Source organism: Acipenser ruthenus, chromosome 4 (genome assembly GCF_902713425.1).
Source record: "Acipenser ruthenus chromosome 4, fAciRut3.2 maternal haplotype, whole genome shotgun sequence".
Lineage (NCBI taxonomy): Eukaryota > Metazoa > Chordata > Actinopteri > Acipenseriformes > Acipenseridae > Acipenser > Acipenser ruthenus.
In genome coordinates, this window is record NC_081192.1 from 90693768 (window position 1) to 90716423 (window position 22656).

At 36.0% G+C, this 22656-nt stretch overlaps 2 protein-coding genes across 3 annotated transcripts; one reads left to right on the top strand and one right to left on the bottom strand.

Moving 5' to 3' along the window:
* Positions 1-994: 994 nt before the first annotated feature.
* LOC117399475 (checkpoint protein HUS1-like) lies at positions 995-7991 on the bottom strand. Of its 2 annotated transcripts, none has more exons than XM_059023080.1 (8): positions 7890-7991; positions 5992-6119; positions 5454-5630; positions 4166-4273; positions 2652-2726; positions 2033-2132; positions 1802-1930; positions 995-1437 (listed from the first exon to the last, which is right to left on the bottom strand). In XM_059023080.1, exons 2-8 carry the CDS (start codon positions 6010-6012, stop codon positions 1355-1357), a joined length of 693 nt encoding a protein of 230 aa, XP_058879063.1. In that variant the 5' UTR covers positions 6013-6119; positions 7890-7991; the 3' UTR covers positions 995-1354. The 2 variants fall into 2 exon arrangements, with proteins under 2 accessions (XP_058879063.1, XP_033854575.3); XM_033998684.3 differs by lacking the exon at positions 7890-7991 and adding an exon at positions 6865-7040 and having other exon boundaries at positions 996-1437.
* A 143-nt stretch (positions 7992-8134) lies between these two features.
* Positions 8135-11987, top strand: LOC117399476 (eukaryotic translation initiation factor 1b). Its single transcript, XM_033998686.3, has 4 exons — positions 8135-8339; positions 8928-9091; positions 9413-9514; positions 10680-11987. The coding sequence occupies exons 1-4, from the start codon at positions 8309-8311 to the stop codon at positions 10722-10724; spliced, it is 342 nt and encodes a 113-aa protein (XP_033854577.1). The 5' UTR covers positions 8135-8308; the 3' UTR covers positions 10725-11987.
* The last annotated feature ends 10669 nt before the right edge of the window (positions 11988-22656 follow it).

Consider the following 22656-nt stretch of genomic DNA (forward strand, 5'->3'; position numbering starts at 1 on the left):
TTGGATCTTATTATAGTTTCCATAAGTTTACATATAAGAGAAGTCAGGCTTATTTGTCTGTAGTTACCTGGTTCAGTTTTGTCTTCCTTTTTGTGGATCGGTATTATGTTTGCAATTCTCCAGTCTGTCGGTACAACCCGTGTCAAGAAACTGCTGCATGATCTTGGTTAGCGGTTTGTAAATAACTTCTTTCATTTCTTTGAGTACTATTGGGAGGATCTAATCCAGCCCAAGGGATTTGTTTATTTTAAGAGCTACTAGTCCCTTTAACACTTCTGCCTCTGTTATGCTAGTTATTTAAAACTGGATAGGAACAGTTCGACATGTGAGGCATGTTGTCCATATCCTCCTTTGTAAAAACTTGTGAAAAGTAATCATTGAATATATTTGCTAATTTTTTTCTTCGTCTATGATTTTGCCATTTGTGTCTCTTAGACATTTAAACTCCTCTTTGAATGTTCTCTTGCTGTTATAATATTGGAAACATTTTGGAGTTGGTTTTAGCCCCCTTAGCAATATTGAAGCAGAAACAAATACTGAAAAGTCAATAGTAGAATGTGTGTATTTAGTTTAGTTATTTAATATTTTGATAAAGTCTGACAGCACTAGAGATAGAAAGTATCTTTGCTTATCCACAGAGCAGGAGTAGCACAAGCAGTGTCAGTGTAAGCTTTCTCCATGCCCACCCTTTGCCTCTTGTGCGCATTGCCAACTGCACAGAGTTGTGTGTTGGTTTTGTAATGTTAACCACTGTCTCTTGAGGGCCATGCTGGTAGTTAATGTGTCTTACTACAATAATTAGTAGGAATGTAGTACCTGTATGCAATATTTCACATTTAGTATTTTTATGTCAATGTTATTGTGTATATTATTACAGTAGAACCACATCAACATTTTTTTGTATGAATAGGAATTCAGACTAAGGGGAGCTTATTTATAACAGAAATGTAATTCTGCTGTGCAGTGTTGAGAGTGAAGGGTGTAAGAGGACAGTTTGACTGTAGTGTTTTCTTTATTGTGTTGTTCTCCTAAAAAAGTACACAACAGTGTCCGATAAAAAAAGAACAAAGATATAAACATTTATTATTTACAGACATTAAATATAATCTTACCAAGAACAACTGAAATACTGGAAAATATTGGCAAATCACCAATATATACATAATCTGTATTAATGTAAACTTTCAAATGAGCACAGCAGAGACAGTAAAAGCAAAGCAAAGAAAACATTTCTTGACTGCTGATAAACGATACCCAAAATGTACGTACTAAAACAACCCAGAGTTTTCTATTTCATATACACTCCTGAAAGACATTTTGCTTTAATAAAGTGAATTCCAATTCCAAGTTTTAATCATGCATGCGCTGGTATAAAGTATTGCAGAGACACATCTTCATGTAGTAGAATAAAGTGAACAATCCTTTTGTTGACAATATCTGTTGAATAGAACAAACAAAACACATCATGAAAGATGTGTCGCAGTCAGTAACGTTTAGCATTTGTTTTAAATGGTGCAGTGATGAGGGAACCAGAGTTTCAGAGGAGAGAGTATGAAAACTACAGAAGTCGGTGTACTGGCACGTTTTTCATATTCACTGCTGTTGACTTCCTTATTATGAAGAATTTCATAAATATAAAAACTCATAAACAGAGGCTTTGAAAAAAATCTTCAAATACAGTTTGTGAATAGGGCTTGGAGGTGTAAAACAAAATAATTTTGAAGTGCTGCCACAAATCTGACTTTGCTTTCAACAGGCGATGAATAAATTGGAATTGTTGGAAAACTAAAAATGAACTTACTACATATTACTTTGCTTGGATTCACTTGCTGACAAGCAAGAAATTGCAGAAGTTTCCTAATGTCCACTTTTACATCCATCATTGTCTCAGGGTCTCTATCCTGGGTGGAGTCTTGGGATCCATTATCACCTAGTTTTACCACTCACAGTTAGTCATTTGTACCAATCAAAACTACAATAAAACTCACACACACTATGGTTGGATAGAAACACAAGATTTATCAATGCTTACCCCATGAAGGGTTTCCAAGATCTTTGAAATGCGTGGTGACAGATACCAAATCAGTTTCAATCTTCAAATTCATCTCCCCGTTTAAATTGGCTTCCAGCACCTGCAGAGGTGACAGTTTCTGACTCTTAATGCAGTAACATGCACGGATTTAAAAAGCAGTTTAGCATAACAATCATTCCTATGGTTTTACATTATCTGGAAAAGAAAGCATGACTGATGGTCAAGCCCATTGATCATGCCACAGCACTTTAATGTTTCTTCTCCTTATTCACTTCCTGTCTTAAAGATAATAGGACCCTACCTGACCCCACATGGTTTCCTACATGAAGCACAGCTTTAGCTGGAGTCCTATTACATGTAACACAGGAAGTGAACTTGTCAACAAATAAATCAAGTCTAGAGGAAAAAAAAAAAACTGAGCCCAATTTTTAACAGTGTATGAGAAGACACAACTTCAATTAACAGTCACAAATTAATGTTAAAAATCATATTAATGTAAATGTTATAAAATTATTCATTTTGAGTCCCGGTTATCACACCTTTAAAGCCACAACGGAAAAGAAAAATGTACAGCAAGATGGACGTAGCATATTCTATGTAGCCTCATTATAAAACTTACAAGAAAGTTGGACAGGTTCTTCATTCTCTCCACAACATTCTTCATTGTTTTCAGTGGAGGCAGATATATACTAACCTGGGATTTTAAAAAAACACAATGTGATCATAAGCAGACCGTTTCATAAGGAAGACTCTTTAATCCTAAAATGCCAAAAATATTTTGCTATGAATACACTTGTTAAATCATCTATAAAACTGTCAGAGGCAGAGCAGACCGTGACAGTGGGTGAATTTAAAGTTCCTGTACAAATCCAAAACATAGATTCCTGATCAAAGATGGAATGTTACAATGGAGTCCACACGAGCAGTATTGGAATGCACAGATAAGTACAGCCTTTAGAAAAGCAACTTCCTCTGTTATAAATGCAAAGCTGAGACTTGAGGTATGTTGTCAGCAAATGATGAGCCTTGAAATTGTTTTAATAATAAATGTATTAATTAAGCAATAGAACCCTGCTTGGCATTTGATGGTGGCAACAGTGTCCTGACCATAAATCAATATGTGTTTGAGTGTTAGTGTGTTTGTGTATATATATATATACACACACATACATACACATACAGTGTCAGAATGTTTGGAGATAAATCATGTTACTCGTGCTTATGATGTGTCACAGCAAAAATGAAAGTCTGTTATCCCTGTCGTAGCAAAAAATAACCTCTTATGTCCATCATAATAGGGGTACATTTTGCTCCATAGCTGGAACTTATTTTACTATATTTCAGATCAAGAAGTACTGTAGTTATTCATTTTTTTAAAACACATGCATGAAAAGTGAAATGTTTACAAAGATTTATCATTCACTTCAAATGTTTTAAGGCCTATCGAGACCCTTGCAATATAAGTAGAAACCATCAAAATGAAAAAAAGGGGCGTAACTGAGTCAATCTGAGAATTACACCAAATCAATGAACAAGGAACAGGAACCAGCAAATAGTACAGCGCCGAAAGCAGACAGCACACGTAACAATCACAGAGAGGCAGAACAACTAGACTAAGAAATAAATGTCTTTATACATAATTCAGGCCTAAGTGACCAAATCTATCACTTCGAACAGGACATGTTGCCACCTCAACAGCTGCAGCCCAAATGAGCTTCAAAACCATTCCCACAACCCCTGCCCTCCCGAGGAAACAAGGAACCAATGAAATTAACGTTACTTCGGTCATTCAACAACTAGTAAGACACTGACATATTAATAGATCACTGCAGAAGGAGAAAGCAGTCCCAATTTAAACTAAAGAAATAACGAGAAAAAAGAAAAGAAAAAAACAAAACGTAAAACATCCCAATAGAAGCGTTGTATCTAATATGCCCGGACTCAACTTAAAACATCAGATTGATTTTTTACACGTTAGCCTGATCTCTTTGAAGGTGAACAGGCTATGGCTAACTTATAATAAAATGTATGTTTTCCATTGGGCCATCGCATATCCTCTATATACCTTTTTGTTCTGTGGTGAACATTTATCATATTACTCATCTAGCAGAAAATAAGTCTTCAATCACTCACATCGAAATCTGGCACACTGGGCTCCTTGAAATCATTCCAAAGTTTTTTGGGTATAACGCCCACAGGAATGTCATGCGTGACAACTCGACTGACTCTTGACAAGGATGGCTTTGGGAGGAGAAACTTCTATTAGCACTTAGGTATTACTGCAAACTGGTTGAACTTGAACTTATGTATACAGCATAAATGGTCTTACAGGCATCAATGAAGTTTGGTGAGTTATTTAAATACAATTCATCCAACCAGTCACTCAATCATAAATTGAGGTGAAACTACAAGAAAAGTCATTAGACAAGCATTTCTACAATTAGAGGGAGGCTAAAGGAAAATCTCCTGTTTCTTTTATTGAGCAGTGCAATCAAAATTCATTCGTAATTACTTTATAACAGAATGCGGAACATTTAAATGGGGATTTGTCCTGATTATCTAGCAAATTTAAATATTCTGGCTCTCATAGGCCACAGAAGTCTCTTTTACAGGTGGCAAAAAAGCCACTGAGCAAGATTTCAGCTATCACCCTGAAGAAGAGATGCTGTATAAGACTGGACTATGGGCCTGTTTTGTGGCTCCACAGTTGCAGCACATTTATACAAGCTGGAAATACTTGTTAAAAAGAAACACTTTAAATAAACAGATTGGTATCAGGTCTTAATAATGCTTCCTGTACTTATTTAAATGTGTTCTTTCTGAGGCTCTAAATAACATTTTCTACAGAACATAAAACGGATGGACTCTAATACCTGTATAAGTTCAACATTTTAACATTTTTTTCTTTGTTTGTTTGTTTAGACACCCTTATCCAGGCAAACTTGATATCACAAGATATCACATTATTTTTACATACAATTACCCATTTATACAGTTGGGTTTTTACTGGAGCAATCTAGCTAAAGTACCTTGCTCAAGGGTACAGCAGCAGTGTCCCCCACCTGGGATTGAACCCACGACCCTCCGGTTAAGAGTCCAGAGCCCTAACCACTACTCCACACTGCTGCCCTGTTGATTTTTTTGCAGCTAAACTAGTGAATATACAAACAAAATTAATATCCTCTTTTGTTTCACAACATTTTATAATTGCTAGTTAAGCAACTTTACGTCTTACACATTAAAGAAAATGGCCTAAACATTGAAAACGTTTGAAAAAAAAAAAAAAAACAACAAATGCACAAAGAAACAGGATTGTCTTAATAGCTTCCGAATTAAAGACTAATTTTAGAACAGCTGTTTATTTACGAATCAATCTGTTAGCGATCACCTTCCTGTGCTTATTATTGATTTCTGCACTTACCAGTTCAACAGCCAAAGTAATACAAGGGCAATGCTTGTTTGTCAGCTTGATCTTAAGTGACTTGGCATTGTGGGCTGTTTTCAAAGCCCTGAAAAGATTCTCAGCAGCCAAATCCATGTAGATCTCATTGTGTTCAGTCGATACCCCCTCCAGCTGAAACTCATCAAAAAAGTTTCCCTGTCAAGAGAATAAAGTTAATTACAAGTGGAATGGCCTTATTTGTTTGAAAATTACACATGACCTTGAAACTGATATTTAGTAGCAGCTGTTATATCCGATCCTGTAAGAGACAACACCCTCTGTTAACCGATGGACCTCTGGCACGTGTCGCTTACACTGCTACCAACTAAACAGTACAAATAGAAACTGATCAATGCACATTTTATTCTGGGTCTGAAACAGTAAATTCACCTCTTAGCAGGAACAAAATTGAGGCCCAAGGGATTAATGGTGTATGCAAAGTCTAAAAATTGCATTAGACACTTCAATAGATCAATACATCATATTGACTAATCATCTGTGGTCATAATAAAATTACCTGGGATAACTCACACCACATGCTGACACCCCCATTGGCAACTTTATCAGACAGGATGAAATACAACTTGTCTGTGGTGAGTCGCAGTGTGCATGTCTTGGTTAGTTTGGAGATTGTATTCACCACACCTAGGACAAAAAAAACCAAAACAAAAAAAAACAGAGGTCCACAATGATTCCCAGAACAGTATCCCAGCATGTACAAAGGGTGTTCCAATTTTGGACAGCATCCACGATTTTATGTCATATTCTATATTCATGTCAATATTCATGGTCATATTGAGAATTATTTGAATAACTAAATGGAAGGGACTTGTTGCAGTCCTGTTGTTTATGGAAAAGACTTGCATAAATACTGAATATGAAATATATATATATATATATATATATATATATATATATATATATATAGCAAGGACACCATAGCTGAATAAAAGTCCCTTCTGATTGCTTGAGGCTGCAATCATGAAATGAAATGTACATTGTCAAGAGCCAAGTGCTCTAGTCGCCACAGACCTCGTAGAAGTACAGTGTACGTCGAAACACAAGAAGCAATTACTCCAGTGTTAATGCAATTGTTACTGGTATCATATTTTAACATATACCGGTAGCTTAGATCTTCTTAAAAAATATATATTTCAAGCGGGGTCGACACCAAACCAAACCATTTTCTTTTTAGGAATCACTGCCTATCGAAAACGATTAATTATTTACAATCTTACATTTTAATATGCTGATTTTAAAATCGAGTTTCAACAACATTAAACGCACACAAAAAACCTTAAACTAATGTTTATTTTACATAAACATCCACAACCCATCTGCAACATGATTTAAAGTTACCGAACATAAATACACTTTCAAATTCACTCACGTGTAAAATGGTTAAAGCAGCCTATGTCGATCATTTTAGCTCGAAATCTCATTTTTATGTTCTTTTGTTGCAGCTTTAAACAGATATATTTTATGAGCGTACTGTCTATTTATTTTGTATGTTTTTCAGGACCATTCAAAATGTGGCGCGCTGTGCTGCACTCATTTGAGCCCCCTCTACAACAAGTTCAAGTATTATAAATACTGTAGTAAGAAAAAACAACTTACGGATGATACTACTGTCAATATATATATCACACACACACACACACATTATATATATATATATATATATATATATATATATATATATATATATATATATATATATATATATATATATATATATATATATACACACACACACACACACTTAGGGCTATTAAAAAAGAAAACAAATAAAATAAAGAAATAAGCTGATTGGACCTGTTGAACATTTATTATTAAGGTTATTGGAAGAGAAATGTTTTATTAGTACTCTGGAAATATGACTTAATTTTGTATTTCGTAACAAGGTAATAAAACCTAGTATTTAACTCTCTTCTGACCGTTCATAAATCAACTCAATCAAAACGCCATTGGACGGGTGACAGTTTCTTGTGTCATGTTTGTGAGCTCGTATATGAGCAGTTGAAAACTGCTTTTGAATATGGCTCGTTGTATGTTTTAGAATGGATATTGGCTCTGTCTCATCTGTATCCCGTTCCTCAAGAAACTTATTTTCAAAGTGATTAAATCTGAAGAACGCTATGTAATATTCATACAGTGGAAACAGGCCACATGAGGTGCTGTGCACTGTGGCTTAACGTTGCGCTCGCAGTAAAACCTATGGGTGAAACTGCTATACAATAGAAGGCTTATTTCCATCCTTGCCAAATCTAGCACCAGCCCCACCCGAGAAAGTCGTGCCACCTTGATGAATATTACTGCAGTGGTATTTGCCAACCTTCAGAAAAACGGAATCACTTTGAATTCATGTACACCATGTCCAAACATCGGTAAATCAATGCTATACTGAACACTTACTAATACTGTCTGTAGAATGATGTCACTCTGTTTGCTTTACACAAACGTCAGACAGGAGCCAAATAACCTCTTAAGTACCCTGAATTCTGGAACTTGTAAGCTTTTTTTTATTTATTTTTTTTAGCAAGCAACAACTAAGGATTTAGTAATCGACCTGGCGGTATTGCGCATTACTATCCTCATGCCCACCGGAAGTTCCAATAAACCCCTCCTCCTCACGTGATAATGAGTAGAGCATAAATTTAGAACGATCTGCACGCGGCCATTTTGTGGGCGAAGGCAGTGCAGTGCTTTTCAGGCTTGTCCTGTTGGTTCGCAGTTAGGCGTTTGTCTTTTCTCTTTTATTGTTGCAGGTCAACAAGAACGGCATCAACGCGCCGAGACATTTCATCTCAACACAGTTGTCATACTAATATCGCATGTCCACTATCCAGAACCTCCAATCTTTCGGTAAGTCATTGGGATCTGCCCCCTACCGCCGCCACAACTACCTCTGTGTTGGCGCCGCGGGTCAGTGTACTTTCTTTGTCTGACCCGATAGATAGAACAACCGGTGATTATCTTGTTCATCGTCTTATTTTTAAAGAAAAGTAACAAATGCCACTCTTGATTAGTAAAGGAATGACTAATTAGGTTAGTGATAAGTTCTGACAAGTCTGGCTTGGAAGTAAATTACTTTGGGCCTACAACTATTGTTTTCTTAGGAAAGCTACATTATTGGCAACTAGCACAGCTCCTAGTTTTATATGCTTATTGTTTTCCCAGTTTATGGATAAATGTAGTGTGTATAATTTGTATCGAATGCATTTTATTGCTGTTAACCGGAAAATGCTTTACTTGTATCAGTGGTAGAAATCAAAGAGATATATATATATATATATATATATATATATAAATAAAGTAAGCTGGGCAACTAACTTGTAACGAGACCACATTTGGACTACTTTGTTTGAAGCATTGTACATTTTGAGTTGTAATGCATGACTTGGGTGTGTGTTGTTCATGTCGCTCATTAAAACGTATTCTTTTATTTTGAAGATCCCTTTGCTGATGCAACTAAGGGTGACGACTTACTCCCGGCAGGGACTGAAGAATACATTCACATAAGGATACAGCAACGTAACGGCCGTAAAACGCTGACTACTGTTCAGGGAATTGCAGATGACTACGATAAAAAGAAACTCGTAAAAGCTTTCAAAAAGGTAGTTTAATAAAGTACCATATGTAGACTATATTTAATAAATTACGTGTGCCTTTTGTTTTAGTTCCGTGTTAATAACAAATTAATTTAACATCAGTGGCCACCGATTCTGCCGTTTGTTTTAAGGAAGGCAGTGTTGAACCTTTGTTTTATAGCTTGTACTTAATCTGAAAATTAAGAGAAGGTTGTAGGCGCAGCACTACGCATTTCAACTTGTGTATAAGGTGGCTTAAGGATTGTCAGCTTGCCATTTTTGATTCTATACTGATCAGTATTTATGTTGTGTGTTTCAGTAAATGTTTCCAATTATATTTGCTTGCAGAAATTTGCTTGTAATGGTACTGTGATTGAACATCCTGAATACGGTGAAGTGATCCAGCTTCAAGGTGATCAGAGAAAGAACATTTGCCAGTTCCTCCTTGAGGTGAGTTGTTTTGTCTTTCATTTAAGATGTTCACTTGATAATCTGTTGTGTAAGTAGTGTGGTTAACCAAGTTTTTGAATGGATGTAATACATAATGTGGCTTGTATTTTCTGGCTTCTAATGGGCTACACCCATGACCTATCCACCCAACATAACCTCCTAGAACTGGGGGAAGGGCAATATTTAGATGGGGCACATTTATAAATGTGGTTATCTGTTCTCGCTGTTGCACTTAAAATGCAATATAGTTAGGGCTTCTGATTTTTGGTTTTAACTGGTAAAAACCGATAACTCCCCTGGTACAAAATAACAGTGGAAATGGTTACTCCATTCATGTTGACCACCCCTTTCCCATAAAAAAAAACGACCTTTCCCAGTGCAGCTAGGCAATGACCTTCCTTCCTGACTTGTAACTATCATTGATTTGTTCTGAATAATTTAAACCCACCCCAACTACATTTCTAGTGTATACTCTGCTTGCGAGATTTAAAATGAGATTAAAATTAGGAATTTTGTGGGATTTAAAGCTGCATTAGTTAGGATACAAAGGATTTCAAACAGAATTGCAAATTGTGGTGAAATGTGAAAAAAAAAAAAAAATTCCACACACAAAAACCCCAGAACAATGCCTGTGACCATAAAGATTTTGTTGTGGAAGACGGCAAGAGAAAGAAGGTACAACTTAAGTGTGCAAGTACTGTCTAGTTACTTCTATACATATATTGGGAAGTAACTGAATACAATTTCATACAGTATATAAAAAAGCGAAAGCCCTGGGGGTATTTTTTTTTTTTACATAACTCAAATAGCAAAAAATAAGCACCAAAAAATGGAATTATTAAACTGAAAAACAGAAGCCCTAAATATAGCCTTATATATTGGTTTTGTAGTTAAGCTTGCGTGTTGTGTTTTAAAACATACAAAGTATAGACTAAGGACTGCTATTTGGTTTTGGTTTTGTTGCACCTTATGCATAGTGATGGTTGAAGAAATAAATAATAAAGGTGTATGGCTTTGAACATTGCTGTGGGAAAACTATGAAGCTCAAGATTTAGTACAAAAAGTAAACGCAACAGTATTTACACTACAAATGGGATCTGTCCTGTAACTGGAATTCTTGATCGTGAAGGTTGTTTACCATGCTTGGTGTTAATCTGTTTTGCAGGTTGGCATTGTCAAAGAGGAGCAACTGAAGGTTCATGGATTTTAAAACTATGCAAACATTTTTGCAGTAAAGATATTTTTTCTTCAGGACTGGCCAACAGAATATACTGAACAAAAAAAAAAAAAAAAAAGTTAACACCATTTGTTAAATTGTAATCCTACTGTAGGTTCATCCTCTAGGAGAGCTGTCATCCAGCCAGAGGTGACTGAAAGCTGTGATTTTAGATTTGAGTTCTGCAACACTATCTACCCTTTGCAGGAGTTGTTTCTTTACCAGGAATCTGAGTAGGTTAAGCTGAAACCTTTGCGGATAAGCCATGCCACACTGGAGAAGCCTGCTCACAAGTGAACGTAACCGTGCACTTGGCATTTTGAAAAATGGTTATATGCAGCATCTGTATGCCACCCCAGTGAAGGAGCACCAGTATCCTGTGACCGCTTCCAGGAAGCAGAGATTTGCAACAGGTCTGACCACACAACTTTGCATAGCTACTCGAACCCGTGTATCTCCACAGACGGTGCTACACCGAATGAGACAAGCTAGACTAATGGCAAACAGACCTGTAAGGCATTCCTCAAGACTCATGTCCCTTCCCGCTAAACAGAAGTGCCCTGCCATGGCCAGAGCAATCTCCTGACTTGTTCCCACTGGAGAGAGTTAGATGCTGTCTTCACTTCTCCACACTGTAATCCGAGACAAACCCTGCAGGTGGAGTGACATGCCATTCCTCTTTGTTGGGTCCAGGGACTCGTCACAAGAATGTGATGTTGCTGCACGGCCCGAGTTATTTCGAAAGGTGGGCACACCCTGCAAGTGTGACTTCCAAAATGCCCTGGTGACTGAAATACTATTGCAGTCGGCAGAGTAATAGAGCTTCAGTTTTGAACTACATGGTAAAATGAACGTTTTCATATGTTGCATACAACAATAAACGTACATTTGATATTTAGTACATACAAATGCCAAATTGAGTGTTGCTAAACTTTTTTTTTTTTTTTTTTTTGTTCAGTGTATCTTGGCTATATCAAACATGCATATTTACAGTGAACGGACTTGTCACGTGTGAACATTCAGTGTCTGATGCCCAGTGTGCATGATTATGAAAGATGTGTTTCTTGTAGGCTGGTAATGGATAAGAACTGCAGTAAGATGGGTACTTGAGCAAACTAGGCGCCCCCTTTTTTTTTTCTTTTTTGTTTTTAGAAGCCATGTTTTAGTCCTGACCTGTTTTAATTTCCACCCTTTTTAATTTAATGTGTTGAGCCATGTTGTATAAACAAATTTGCAAATAAAATCAGGTGTGAATTCTGTCTGCCTTTATTATTATTACTACTGTTGTCCCTCTGCAAAGCTCTTGTTTTGAGAATTCCAAACTTGAGTATTTGTCTATCTTTATGTCAATTACAAACACCATAACACATTGAAGGAGGATGGTGGAGGAAGCTTAACATTATGCTGTACTATGTTTTTCTAAAAACATATTTCCCACATTTCAAAACCAATTAATGTAGAGTCTAAACAACTGCTCTTGTCCCTTTTTGTAGGATGTATCAGAATTAAAAAAAAAAAAAAAAAAAAAAAAAAAAAAAATCTTCTGTATAAGGGGAAATTAGCAGGTAATGGGTGTAATTCTAGCTACCCTGGTCTTTTAATATACTATTATACCATCTCTGCCCTATCTCACTAATTCAGAGAAGTTGAACCCTTGGTTATCATTTACTTCATGTTTTAATTACACATTATGTAAGTAGTGTTACTAAGGTATAAATTGCACTGGTTTGCATTTAATTGGTTATTGTCTACATCAATGAGGTTCTAGCATTTTGAAATTGGTGCTAATGGACCAGACAACTGTTCACCGCACTACTACTTCACCTGTCTGACAAGTCTGCCAGGTTTTTACATTTTTCTAGACCGGATTACTGCTCTAACCACTTCAGAAAGATCTTGTCAAGCTCCTCATTTTTAAATGCTAAATTTTTAAAGAAAGGGATGTCACATTGAGATTTAAAGAGGTTTAGTTGTGTGAGCAATAGTTAAATCTTTTTGAAACCCTGCGGTGAACTAATCCTCCAATGATAGTGTTCTATTTTAGGATAAAGTTACAATTGAGCTGTGCATTCCCTTGCCAGATGATAAATACTTGAATTAAAATGAAGCATCACACTTGTGGCAATAACTTAAAGGTTACTGAAACAAGCAGAGCCTCTTTCATTAAATCCCTCACTATCTGCATTTATAGGAGGATACAGGATATATGGTTACACTGTCAAAACTGCGCTTAAATATGCCAATTCAATAAAAAATATTTTTAAAATGGTTTATTGACTCATCTTGCACACTGGCCATCCATTTACTAGGTGAGCCCCTCAGGGACCCCACCTAACTTTTAAAACTCATACAAGCATTGGGTAATGTCTAATATATAATATTGTGCCTTGTTCAGTAGCTGACATGAAACTGAACAAAAGGAAGCAATAATAATAATCAACCTAAAACATGTTCAAGGGAATTACTTGAAAGTCTGAGTATCTGTACCGTCCTAATAATAAATCTGTTACATTTTCAAGGTATTAGAGACCCTATTGTGTTGCTTTACAACCTAAGAAGTGGTCTCTCATAATGTTCACTGATCTCTCCCTAGAGAAGCTCTGAGGTTCTGCTTGAAGGGACAATGGTGATATCTGGGTTTCAAAAGTTAAATAAATGTAACATAATAGCCAAAAATGTATGTGGTGTTCTGTCACAAGTTAAATGAGTTTGACAGTCTTACTCAGTTGACAGTCCACATCACAGACTAAACGTTTTGGCACAAATGATTTGAGGCACCATTGCAAAAGGGGAATGTATTCCTCCCTTTGGTTTCTCAGAACATGCCTGTGATATTATTGCTACAATTCGAGCACTTCTCATTACAAATAAAATTAATTGTAATTCATATTATCTTTCTTATAACACACTGTTCCAAAATAAATTGATGTATTGACAAATATTTTTGTAAAGTACTGATTTTCACAGAACAGTTGGAAGCCTTAATATTACCTGCAAAATAATATATTTAAACAAGAACGCAGATTTCCGAGCTATAACCTGGCTGGCCTTGTTACCGTAGAAACAAAGGACATCATCGCATAGTCAGGATTTTAGGGGAAGTATATATTTTAATACAGGGATACAATGAGTTTGTGCATTCAGTTATTCCAGAAAACAATCAGGCTTTTTTTTTTTTTTTAGCCTAAAATAATCACAAAATAGTAAAACATTGCTATATTCTAAATAAGAATAATAGTATTCCACCATCTAACCAAGTGTGTGTGTGTGTGTTTCAGAAGAACTATGCCTGGAAAAGGATGCCCTTGGCTGGCACTTTAACAAATGTTGTGTAGTGTTTATTCTGGCTTGGGATCAAAGATTTCCAGCAAAAGCTAATGTTAAAACCTTTGGAGCCATTAGAGGTGATCCTCTTAAAGTCAGGAGAGTCAGAAAGCACCAGATTGACTTCAAAGAGGACAAATCTAAGTTGATTTGAAATTGTCACTTTTACCAGAGGAGAGCCTCCATGTGAAAATGAATTTGAACTATAATTGTCATATAAAGGAAAATAGAGTTTATTTCATGCCTTGTGCAGAACTGGTTTCTCCCACAACTCCACCTTATGTGGCATTTCAGACCCATCAAAATCCTTAAATTGCTACCACCTCTGTGCTGTGTGGTATAGTCTGAGGAGGGAGCCAGGAACCAACATATTCAGGATACAGTATATGCAGGTTAGTCACATAAGAGCGACCGTGCGTCTTTCTTAAAGACTTGTCATCTGGATCACACAGATTCTTTTTTTTCTTCTATTATCTTATTTCCTAATGTACTCCTTGTGATACTTGAGTTCTGGTGGGATTTTTTTGTCTTCCTACAGTGATGCTATTTACTAATTGAGCTGTACAAGGGAAGCCTGTTTTTTTGTTTTTTTTTTAATTAATTTTTTAGTATTTTTTCTGCTTATTTCTGTAAATTATAGTTTAAATATACTGCCAAAACTAATCACATGCTCATAATCACATGCTCATTTTAAATAATACACGCTGCCGTATCTCATGCCCGCAGTTCACATTGCAAAACCTTAAACCACCAGATTCATATAATTGTTTTAGCTATTATATATGTTGGGAATATACAATACAAGACCCCGTTCCTGAAATACAAATAGTAACAATAATAAAAATAAAAATGGATGTGTCATTTTTGTCACAGTTTAAAAACAATGGTAATCAAAGGGTTAATGGTTTACATGTTGTAGTTGTTATTTTGATGTTACTTTTTGGTGTTATGCAACTAATGAATGTAGTAGAATGTAAATGTTGTCTTACTGTGATAAAATATGATTATAAAATAACTATAGAAAATACAACCTCCTTATATTATAATTGTATTTATTTTGCACCTTACTTATTTAATTCCTGGCAGTTTTTTTTTTTTTTTCTGTTTTTTCCAGCAGGTAGCCAGCTGTTGTTTTTTTGTTTAGTTTACGCTACTAATATTTTTGTATCACTACTGCACAACCACATATTTCTTTTTGTCATGACACAGTTTTTCCTCATCTGAGCACCATATACACACGGGGGAGGGGGAGGGGTAATGTATTTTCCCTTTATAATTAAGTTAGGCTAATTCCATTGATAACTAGCCTTTCCTGGTTCTTTCTAATAAAAGGATTGGATGGCTGAGTAGAATGACAAGAAGATTTTATTGTAGCTTTTAAGATTGGTGCTTTCTATGGTTAAGGAAATAAAAAGCAATACAAAGGAAATTACTAGGGGTTTTGTTCCGGTTTGTTGATTTGTTTCGGCCAAATGTGTTTCCAGTCCACGGTAATTCCTGTTTTCTCATTTTGTTATTGTATATCTGTGAAGTACAATATATAGATATGTTGTAGATTTTCAAAGTTTTTTTGATATACTCTATGTTTTCTTGTCCGTTTAAATCTAGAGTAGCAGCCACACAAAGTGGAGCTCGTGTACATTGTGCAGGTCACGTAGTGTGTTTAATAACGGAAGCTTGTTTTTAATTCCATCTCACGTGAATGAATTCTAGAGGGAAACTGTTTTGTACTTAAGTACTTGCTGTCCACATTTGTAAGAAATCATAATTAAAATGAACAGAATTGTGTAGTCCAGGTGAAAACTGAGGTACCACAATATGTTTATTACAAAAACAGAGGTAGCATGTGTAACAGGGTGGAGGCTGGGCGGGAACCGGCGACGTCTCGCACCGCAAGCGAGCGTCTTAACTACGATGCAAAAGAGCCAGGCCTGTCTGCATTCAGGGTTTTAGAGCTTTTAACCTCATCTCCTTACATAGACGGGATAGAATCCGTAACAGCAGTGTATCACACAACAGTACCGGTTGCAAAAGCTATTGCTATATTTACAACAAAAACAGAGATAGCACATTCTGTCTGTTTTTTCCTTTTTCCAAAGATGGCTAAATGTAATTATTTGTTAAATGTTTTCCTTAACATTCCCTCCAACACAAAAGTGGTGCCAATATAGGCTACCACTAATTCCAAGTAGGCCTACTATTAATATGCATTTTGTTTTATGGCAAATGTTACAAATGATAAAAAAAAAAAAATACATATTATGAATTATGAATAATTTAACACAACTCTGCCTTCTTGTTTATCCCAATGCTGTTCTCTTGTAACCTTTTGGTAACCAGTTTATCTTTGCTCCAATCATTAGAATTTAAAAAGGGGAATGGACTGGTATTCCGTGACCTTACCTGGAGGTCAATGGTGTCCTGGTATGTCCACAGACTTAGTTTGTGAGATATGGAGAGTGAAGGATAGATGTAAAACATCATGTTAGTATCACATCTTGCTTTTCAAAAATGTCACAAGAGATCACCTAGAATATCTACATTATAACAGCACCATAGTTCAAGAAATACATTTTCACCCAAAAAATTCAAATGTGTGTGTATTTGGGATATAATACTAATTCTACATGTTCTAAATACCTTTGCCTTGTTTGTTCTCATAATTCTTGTAATAACGCATCTATCCACCAGAGGGAGTGATCAGCTCATGTAGTAACAGTACTGTCTATGCTATTACATTATTTTTCCTGTTGAATATCTGGAAAATTCGATTTAAAAAGGACATTTTATGAAAATCCATATTTAGTGGCTTTTTGTTTTGTGGCTTTGCACACTTTTATTGAGACACTTCAAAATGTATGGACCAAACAAGTTTCCATTTTTATCACTTTAGACAGTGTTTTATCAATCAATCAATCAATCATGCAATCAAACATTATTTCATATAGCGCCTTTCATAGTGGATCACCATCACAATGCACTTTACAAGATGCAGTAACAACAAGAAAATCCATAATACTTTAAATACAGAGAAATGTATAATACATGATATACAGTAAATAGATAAATAAAAAATGCATAATACATGAAATAGTAGCAGCAACACAGCAGCTAACAGATATCAGGCTTAAAAGAGCATGGAAAGCAAGAGAGAACAGGTGGGTCTTGAGAGCTGATTTAAAGCGAGTGACGGTGGGAGCATCACGCACCAAAGCTGGGAGAGAGTTCCAAAGAATCTGTCTGCTGTGTTACCTTCACACCTGCTTTGTTATTTGAGATCCTTTATGACATATATTTGTTAAGTAGCGATGGTAAGGAACACAATAAAATCACTTTTAATCACATCTTTAAACAGATTATTTCTTCATTCAGATGTTGCTGTTTTTAAAGCTCTGACCTATATAAATATAGCTGGACGAAAACTACTACACACATCTAAACTACCTTATTTGGTAGCATTTCTCTAATGTCTTCTAAATCTTTCCTAACCGTCCATTCAAAACCTAGTGACAAGATATGTCATTTTAAAGGTACCTTAGGTTATTTGTTATGAAACGAGAGAGAGAGAGAGAGAGAGAGAGAGAGAGAGAAAAGAATCAATCATTTTTTTACCTAATTAGATTCTCCCATGGAGAATGCTGGTTTGCTTACAATAACACAGTACTTAATTAAGTTAAATAATTAGCAGTCCAGGTGTGGAATTAATTGAACAAGATAAATATCTTTCCAGCTGGAATATGTGTGTTGCAACCTCGACATCTTGAGAGGGTTTACTTTCTTCAGCATGAAGGTATTTAGCACAGTGGCCACTGAACGACCTGCCACGTGTGGATCAGTTAATACACCAGGTAAAGCACAGATCATTTATATTGACGATTCAAAGACATGACAACATATTAGAATTCAAAATGAACCTTAATTAAACAATGTGTCCAACTGAAACCAAAGAAATGATAAAGAAAGTCTATTCCCAGATTACATTCATTGTTAGATGAATGATAGCGAGAAAGAAAGAATGAAGTCCTTTGCTCTCTTGTGATGCTGGATTCAGAGCTCCAGGATGTTTCAAACACTTTAGCTCTGCCTTCTGTTAAAGAAAAGTGTCATTGTTCATTGAGTCACCCTTATAATACATGTACTAGTGTGCTACCCTCAGACACCCTTGCAGAAAGTCTAACCGACTAGCACAATTGGCCAATGAAAAATGTATCAAGGTGTTTACGACAGAAAACACAATGCTTTTTTTGTAATAGCAAAAATAACATAAGGTACTTTTACAGCCTCTGTGACATGTTACAAAGCCAACACATCGGTAAGCAACGACAGTGAACACAGAACACACTTCTGTCTTCTTGCAGTATGACAGCAGCTATTGTACAAAGTGCTATTCTGCTCGTATTTGAGGTCATACAGTGCCTATTCAAATTAGTCAGATATAACAAAAATATATATACATTTTTAACTGATAGAACATTCAATTCCCAAAGGCCAAGGAATCCCACTTTTCATAACGGTCACCAAAATGAAGAACATTTACTGCACTGCATTGGTATTAGGTGATCCACCTACAGTTTCTGCATTTATTCACCTGGTCGCATTATTCATTTTTTTACCCACTGTATTTTTATGTGTAATATATGTTATGTCAGTAAAATAACAGTAAAACACATTTATTAAGCTTGAAATGCTGATTCATATTTTCACTCATTACGCTAAGTGTTTAACAATATTAGAAAAGCAATATATAGTTTATACAATGTGAGAAGCAGCTGTGTGTCTGTAAAGGAATCTGCGAGAAAATAAAGTTGTTGGTAGTATCCTGTGTCTGACAGTGCTGTTCCGTCATGCTCTAAACAGGTATGAACTTTGAAGGTAAACGTGATGTATTATGTGAAGTAGTCTTTACGTAAGTGACAACATCTTTCAAAGAGAATGACAAAACAAGAAACACATAAAAAAAGTGTTACTTGCTGTGTTATTTCAGCAAAGTTTACAGTGACAGATTTACATTGTATCCTGGTTAAAAAAACAAACAAAAAACAGCATGCGCAACGCAGTGGTGTATTGTGTAAGTACAACATGCCACCATTTCACCAGACTGCTAATTCTTTTACTCTGTACAATAAATACAGATGGTTTGTTTTTGTTTTGCTGATTACTGTGGTTCTCTAGGCTTTGAAAGCTTTTAAAAGTGCAATAATCAGCAAAACAAAGACAATGAGTGCAGCACTAACAGTGAGCGCAATATCTTAAACAAAATGATGGGATAACAATGTATATACTTTGTAAGGGGTAGAAATACAAACAATGTAATTTGTGGTTGCATTTCACAATGCTATAGCTTGTTAAAATGATTGATATCTAAGAACATAAGAACATTTACGAATGAGAGGAGGCCATTCGGCCCATTTAAGCTTGTCTGGTTTCTTGTAGCTGATTGATCTCAGCTTTCTCAATTTGGGTTTTAAAGGATCCCAGTGATTCTGTCTCAACAACATGACTAGGTAACCCATTCCATACCCTCACCACTCTTGACAAACTCTCTGGAGTTCTATTTTAGCAGCTCAGAAGTATTATATATTGTAGCGTCTTCTGGGATAGAAATGAGACTGCAACCGTGAGTAGATGAAGGCTCAAGCCGTTTATTTTTGTAGAATAATAAGTGAAATAAAATCATAAAGTAGGGGAAGGGAACTGGGAGTCGAAAATGAAAATACATGATTGTAATTGTCTGTTTTAATCTCCTTTTTCTCTATTTGATCTATCTCCCCCAAACACAACCTTCTCTCACACTCTTGTCTCCCCCAATCTTCCGGTCGTTTCCACGCACCCCCTTATACCTGCTCACTCCCTCCGCCCTTTACTCAGACCCCCATCTCCACGTCTTTCAAGTCAAACCTGCACCCCAATTCCCCTACACACACATCCACACACAACATGCAACCCCTGCACGCATACACACACAATGCAACCCCCTGCACGCACGCACACACACACACACACACACACACAACATGCAAACCCTGCACGCATACACACACAATGCAACCCCCTGCACACATGCACACACACACACACAACATGCAACTGCTGCATGCATGCACACACACAACATGCAACCCCTGCACGCATACACACACAATGCAACCCCCTGCACGCACGCACGCACGCACACACACACAACATGCAACTCCTGCACGCACGCACACAGACACAACATGCAACTCCTGCACGCACGCACACACACACTACATGCAACTCCTTCACGCACGCACACACACACAACATGCAACTCCTGCACGCATACACACAACATGCAACCCCAATGCGCATACACCCACCATGCAACCCCTGCATGCACACACACCCTCTACATTACCCTGATTCTTCCCCTCCCCCCAGGATCGCTACAATATGATCTTGTTTCTTGCTGTGAGGTTAATTTAAAACAGTCATTTTAGGTCCAAGGCTATGGAAACCAACACCGAGCAATGCTTATTTTGTTTATGGTCATTCAAGGTGCATGCAATGCTAGAACAGAGCATTTATGTATGCCACTTTCTAAATCATTTAATAAATAGAACTACTAGATTATTTTTCCAATTTACATACAGAGCTCTGGATGCTTAAGTACAACGTGAAACCTTAATTCGCTTTCTTTAAAGCTCTGTCACATCTTTGCAAAGCCAAATAACCTTCAGTATTAACCGCTACCTGTCTCAAGTCACAGCCAATCAAAATCAGTTTCCTGGGAAATGTAAAATGTAAACACACACACAATAAATAAATAAATAAATAAATAAATAAATAAATAAATTGTTAAGAAAATATGCATGACACGCCCTTCTTTTAACCAAAGGTGATTTATGATAAGGTAATATGTACAGTTCACCCTGTCTTTTAGAGTATATTTTGTGTATCAATAAAGTGATACAATCTGATGAGTAGCTAATGCAAATTGATTTGCAAAATGCAGTAACAACATTTTTTTCGCTATATGAAACTATATTTTACTTACTATGTGGTTAAATTCATCCTGATCACATGAAAACACCGGTATTTATTAGGTACGTTTAGGTACATTATTATTAGAGCTTCTAATAATATAAGACTAAAGAAATTGCAAATTGTTTTTACCTCTTAAGTTTTTTCATTAATCACCTCTAGATGGCAAACTATTCTTGCTAATCCTGATTAAAATAAAAGCCAATCTCATGACATATTGCCTGGATAAACACGTCCCCCTGCTAATGTGCAAGTGATCTTTTTGAATAAATAACCCTTTGAGAAATAAGCATCTTTTTCATTTATTGCTCTATTAGGAAAACACTTTTTCAAGAAGTAGGTAAAATTTTAGTAGACTAGAAAGAATGAGGACAATAGACAAAACTTGAATACAAAATTGATGTCATTTCTGAATAGCATATGTGCTTGTTATGCTAGTTGGTCGCCATATAAAGGTTCATTATCTTGTGTACTTTAATGGTGCTCCATTTATATGCTTACAAGAGAGTCATGTGAATCAGCCCCTATTAGACATCAAGAATTGTATTTACACTGTACAGTAATAATAATAATAATAATAATAATAATAATAATAATAATAATAATAATAATAATAATAAATCTGTAGGGAAATGGCAGCCTGCATTAGGAATACTGTGAATGTCAGGAGAAATGGGAGTGGAGCCCTGTGTTGATAAGATTGACATAATTATAATTAAACCTGAAAACAGGGGACACTATGTTTTCATGGGTTCATATGTTCTTTAGTGGCTACTGTGAGTATCTGCCAAATTTTGTTATGTGGAAATATGTCCCTTTAAGTGTTGCATTTTACAGGGAAAAGGATGCTTCTCCAATTAACATATTTAGTAAGTGTCAGCTGATCAAACAGTCAATACAGGACATTGACCTTTTTCATCTGTGAACCAAAGGACATTGAAGAGGTCCTTTGGTTAATATATAGTTACATATGTTATAGAAAGTCTGCATTTTCCGTTAATTCTATATTTGCAAGGGTGAGTATCCCTGTGTTTATATTGATGGCTCTCCAATTTCTTGCAGCATCCCATGTGTTGCAGCTAATATGAACAGAGAGGGAAATTCTAGAGTAATAAAGTCACAGATGAATACAACCCTATAAATTCGCAGGGAAAAGGTTTAGTTGTTAATAGAGTCATTTGCTCTGTATGACCATTTTTACTTGTTAGGACTGGAAGCAATTCAAACAACATTAATGATAACTATAATAAGTAAAGGAAAACCTAGCGGCAATAATGTATACCTGTGCATACCAAAATTAAAAATTGGGATGTGATAAGGAAATTAATAATTGAAGCCATTGGTACAAGTCCCGTTTTTTATAAAAAAACAAACAAACAAAAAAAAACACGTGACCATCTGTGATTTTAATTAGCGTTTACTTACTTGGAAGACTGTTAAATGCAGATGCACTTGCATGTAATGGGGCTGCTAGGGGAGTGTTGTTGAGGGACAGGTTAATGGTAATGCTCGGGCACATGGAAATGTGAGAGACGTATTGAGGTCACAGAGATGCTTTAAATTGGCACATTTTGAAAAATATCACCCGAATGTGATG